Source organism: Sinocyclocheilus rhinocerous, unplaced genomic scaffold (genome assembly GCF_001515625.1).
Source record: "Sinocyclocheilus rhinocerous isolate Xijiao unplaced genomic scaffold, SAMN03320098_v1.1 scaffold1481, whole genome shotgun sequence".
NCBI classification, from domain to species: Eukaryota; Metazoa; Chordata; class Actinopteri; order Cypriniformes; family Cyprinidae; genus Sinocyclocheilus; species Sinocyclocheilus rhinocerous.
The window spans coordinates 89,780-94,975 of NW_015666559.1; the positions used below are offsets into that span (position 1 = coordinate 89,780).

At 35.3% G+C, this 5,196-nt stretch overlaps 1 protein-coding gene across 1 annotated transcript in view; it reads left to right on the forward strand.

Moving 5' to 3' along the window:
- The first annotated feature begins 921 nt into the window (after positions 1-921).
- The window catches only part of LOC107732768 (membrane-spanning 4-domains subfamily A member 8-like), a 10,629-nt gene continuing 6,354 nt past the window's right edge, over positions 922-5,196 (forward strand). Inside the window, exons 1-4 of the mRNA XM_016544189.1 lie at positions 922-1,001; positions 3,064-3,268; positions 3,692-3,802; positions 3,900-3,968. Coding sequence (XP_016399675.1) covers positions 3,089-3,268; positions 3,692-3,802; positions 3,900-3,968 — 360 coding nt within the window. The 5' untranslated portion in view covers positions 922-1,001; positions 3,064-3,088. The remainder of the gene's footprint in view (positions 1,002-3,063; positions 3,269-3,691; positions 3,803-3,899; positions 3,969-5,196) is intronic.

Sequence of the window (5,196 nt, forward strand, 5' to 3'; positions counted from 1 at the left end):
AGAATGATTTCTGAAGATCATGTGACACTGAAGACTGGAGTAATGATGCTGAAAATACAGCTGCACATCACAGGAATACATTATTCCATTTTAAATCATAAAAATATTTCACAATATTACTGCTTTTGCTGTATTTTGGAACAAATAAATGCAGGCTTGGTGAATTCTTTAAAAAAAAAAAAAAAAACATTAAAAATCTTACTGATCAAAAACGTTCGACTGGTAGTCTTATATACAAACAGTCATCAGTTTATATACGTGTGTGTGTGTGTTGTTTAGGTCACGTACAGCAGCAGTAAACATTATATATCCTCCTGCACAGCTCTATATCCTCCGTGTTTGTCCGTAATCCAGTCACTTATTTCCCTGAAACACTCTGAATTTATTATTTTTCGACTCCACTAAATATAAGGTGACTTCAGAAGCACGAGCGCTGCGCTCAACCCGACATGAGCCAATCACAGCCGTTTAGTGTCAAAAAACATTAAAAATCTTACTGATCAAAAACGTTCGACTGGTAGTCTTATATACAAACAGTCATCAGTTTATATACGTGTGTGTGTGTGTTGTTTAGGTCACGTACAGCAGCAGTAAACATTATATATCCTCCTGCACAGCTCTATATCCTCCGTGTTTGTCCGTAATCCAGTCACTTATTTCCCTGAAACACTCTGAATTTATTATTTTTCGACTCCACTAAATATAAGGTGACTTCAGAAGCACGAGCGCTGCGCTCAACCCGACATGAGCCAATCACAGCCGTTTAGTGTCAGGCTGGACCAATCACAGCCGTTTGGCGTCCGGCTGGACCAATCACAGCCGTTTGGCGTCCGGATGGACCAATCACAGCCGTTTGGCGTCAGGATGGACCAATCACAGTCGGGATGGTGCTTGTCTGGAGCGTTTAACGGGGTTCACATGTAAATCGAAACTGAAAGTTCGTCGTGTGATAACAGCGCATTTCTGATCGCTGCAAACCAAAGCTTCTGTCTTATCTATAGGTAAGTCCAGTGTGTTTCTTCTTATATCTGATATGATGCTGTCATATACATGTCACGATATTAGATGTGTGTTTGTGTGTTTAGTAGACTGAACTCGAGTTTACTGTGAGCTGTTTATTCGAGGAGTCAGGAACAGTATGTGAACAGCGTACGTTTATCATAAAATGTATTTATTAAACACATTTCTGCGAATTCGAATCACTTCGAAGTCAACTGTTATATTTTCATTGTTCTCTCTTTCTTAAAGTGAGAGTAGATGAAGTCTCTGTTTCCAGACAAGTGTTATGTATTTAATATTTGCGCGAGTGGAGTGAAGAGTGGACGGGACATTCCACCGAATGGGTAACATTTCTGTCCCCAGGACATTACAAGTATAAAAATGCATGAAAATGAACTCTAAAATAAATTTTATTATTGAGCAAAGTGTCTTCACATTTACCTAACTGCAACATTTTGAATGTATAATTAAAATCATTAATAAAAACTACCTAGAACACTAAATAAATAGTAGTTGTTGCATGTCCCCACTCCCTACATGTGGCTATTTAGCATGTATTTACTAATTCTATGCTAAAAACTCAGTCCTGTTACCTTCAGTCCTGTTACTCATATAAGCCATAACAGGACAGAGTAATAGTAACAGGAGTGAGTTGCATTCTCTGGTCCATTGATTTTACTTAATTACATGACTTAAAAATTATAATATTGTAGTTTGGTTCTCCTGTAAAATAAAAAAATGGCTTTGCATTTTTTTTTAATTACACCTTGTGTGCTTGTTTAGTGATATTTTAGTGACAAATATAAATTATTAAAACATTTTATCAACCATTTCTTTAAGATAAACACTATTATGAGTGGAAGACAAAGGAATTAGTTGAAATTTTTTTTAACATGCCTTTTAAAAGACACTTGATTTTTGGTAACAGGACTGAGAAAAATGCATCCATCCCCTACTTTAAAACCTTGTAAAAAATGTTAAAAAGGTGCCTGAGATTGACCAATGTACATTTCAAACAGTGAAATATGTGTGTTGTTAGATACAGTTGAAAAAAGATAAAAAATTAAGTTTAATTTTTAAAAGTTACAAAAGCAAATGTTACCCATTCGGTGGAATGTCCCGAAATAAAAAAATGGCTTTGCATTTTTTTTTAATTACACCTTGTGTGCTTGTTTAGTGATATTTTAGTGACAAATATAAATTATTAAAACATTTTATCAACCATTTCTTTAAGATAAACACTATTATGAGTGGAAGACAAAGGAATTAGTTGAAATTTTTTTTAACATGCCTTTTAAAAGACACTTGATTTTTGGTAACAGGACTGAGAAAAATGCATCCATCCCCTACTTTAAAACCTTGTAAAAAAATTTAAAAAGGTGCCTGAGATTGACCAATGTACATTTCAAACAGTGAAATATGTGTGTTGTTAGATACAGTTGAAAAAAGATAAAAAATTAAGTTTAATTTTTAAAAGTTACAAAAGCAAATGTTACCCATTTGGTGGAATGTCCCGGACAGTAAATGAAGCGGGAAGCTGAACGAGCCGGGACTCGAACTCGTGTCGCCCGCAGCGCAAACGCCCAATCCTCTGTGTTTCTCCCGTTAGAGCTGCGCGGCCTTGTGTACAACTACATGACTAGCATCCGCTTTCCGCTGTTTTTAACTATTCAAAACGGCTCGTTTTGCTCCTGGATATTGCGAACTGGTGTTTCTCATCATATTATTTTAATGTATTGTCTTAATACATTACATAAGACTATATACGTGTGTGTGTGTCTGTGTGTGTATACATACATACATACATACATATATATATGTGTGTGTGTGTATACATACATACATACATACACGTATGTATATATATATATATATATATATATATACACACACACCCATGTATGTATATATCTGTATATAAAATAAGTGTATCTATGATGGCAGGCAGGTCACTTTTATAAGTGTCTTTGGAAAAGAGCATCTGCTAAGTGTCTTAAATGTAAAACATGAGCTGTTTCATAATCATATCGTTTACATGTTATGATTTACTATGATTTTGTACAGGTCAGCTGGAGATTCAGAAACCAGAATGTCCAGCACTGTCATACCCGTGAACTCTTCAACGCTCGTCATCCAGTTTCAACCGCCAACACAATCAACACCTGTTACGACAAATGCTCCGGTGCCTGTTTATGTACAACAGGTGGCGGGAGTTTCACCTCTTCATGGACTTCAGGCATTTCTGAAAGGCCAGCCGAAAGCCCTTGGGGTGAGAAATGTCTTATAAACCCAAAGAATTGGTTTTCATTTGTGCATGTCAGTGCGAGGGAAGAAATGTACATGAATAAATTCTAAACGAGGAATTTACGCAATTTTTGTTGAAGAATGTGTAAATGATAAACCTGATCTTATATTGGTCAGAGTAAAACAGTTTGCAACTCCTAAAACATTGTTCTCTGTGACTGAAACACTGTAAAGTTTACTATCAAAAAATGTAAAGTAATCCAATCTTACACATCCGCAAATACAATGACCACACCTGCAGAATATTTTTTGTGATATTTTTCTAGTACAGTCGTAAGTCCATAACTACAGCTGGCATAAATGTTTATTGTATATATTATAGCGTTTCCCTTCATGAAAGACTATCTTGTCCTTCTCACACTTTCTGCATTCTTTTTGTCCCTCACAGACGGTCCAGATAATGATCGGTGTGCTGACTCTTCTGTTTGGCATTGTGTCTTCAGTTCATGCTGATCTTATCTTTGTCTATAGTGGTCTTCCTTACTGGGGATCTGTCATCGTAAGAAACAATTATACAACTAAGTGTTCTGTCTTTTATAAAACCAGCTACACATTACAATGCATGCCTAATTTTTTGTCTTTCTCTCTCTTCTCAGTACATAACTGCAGGCTCACTCTGCATTGCTGCCGAAAATAAAATGAATTCACCCTCCAGTTTGTGTTTGGTAGGTACACAGCAGTTATTACTTTTAAGGGTCTAAGCATCGTGCTGGAAGTACCAAAATAGTCTTCTGTTGTGTTTGTACTGATTTCTTCTTCTCCTATTTTTTTCGGCCCTAAAAGTATTTGGGCATCAGTGACCATAATTCATAGAGACCCCAAACTTATCAAGAAGGTCCTAAACATGCACATCTATTCAGGCACACAGATACATAAAACCAGGTGGCGCCATAATAATATGATTTGTATTTTTGAGTAACTTCTAGAAACAATTCATTTTTTCCCCGTGAATAAGTCTTATTCAAACGTACCATGAGACATCAGATCCGCCGCTCCGGTGGGAGACACAGATGTGATTATAAACGAATTCAAACAAAAATGAAACCATGTTTACCTCACGAACAATCAAAAATCCTTCCTCAGATATGCGCGTTGTTCTCGGGTACTTCTAAACAAGACGCTGTTTTCCGGTGGACTCGAAAGCCAATGCACTCCAGAATGAAAGCTGGGTTGACACGAGAACGCTATGTTAAGTAATAATAATATGTTTGAATTCCTTTATATGTTTATTCAGGAATATCTGCTGTATTTGATTGCCCATGATTGGCACAATATCACGTGTAGTATACCTTTTCATATGTTCTGGTCTTATTTAATGCTGCTTTATACTGATAACCAAGCATGTAATTATACGCCTTCAGGCTTGTATTATTTTTACAATGAAAGCGACAAGCAAAACAAAACCGATCAGAGACATATATCTTTATTATTAACCAACTACCCCATACTATAATTATAACAACCTGTTGCTTGGTAAACTATATATGTATTGTACATAAAATACATTACGCATACTATTTTTGACTTTTATTTATGAATATTAATTTGTTCATTCATTATGAATGTAAGAAAGTCTTCACTAAACCTTGTTCATTTTTAAGTGTTATCTCTGTTAAAATAAATATAACTCAATTATAAATATATATATATATATATATATATGTTTCAGCAAAAGAAAAGGCTGAATCTTTGTATGAATAATTAGCCATTTGTATTAGTTAAATAACAACAAAGCTCAAGTGTATTTAATTGGCTTAAATCTAATTCTATGTAATGAAATACTTCAGAGTTATGTGCCCTCTAGAAGCTTGTGTTCTGCAAGTGAACGAACGTCGCTTTATTGTTCATCCCAAAGAGGCACAAAATCACTTTCACAGACTTTTACATTAACTG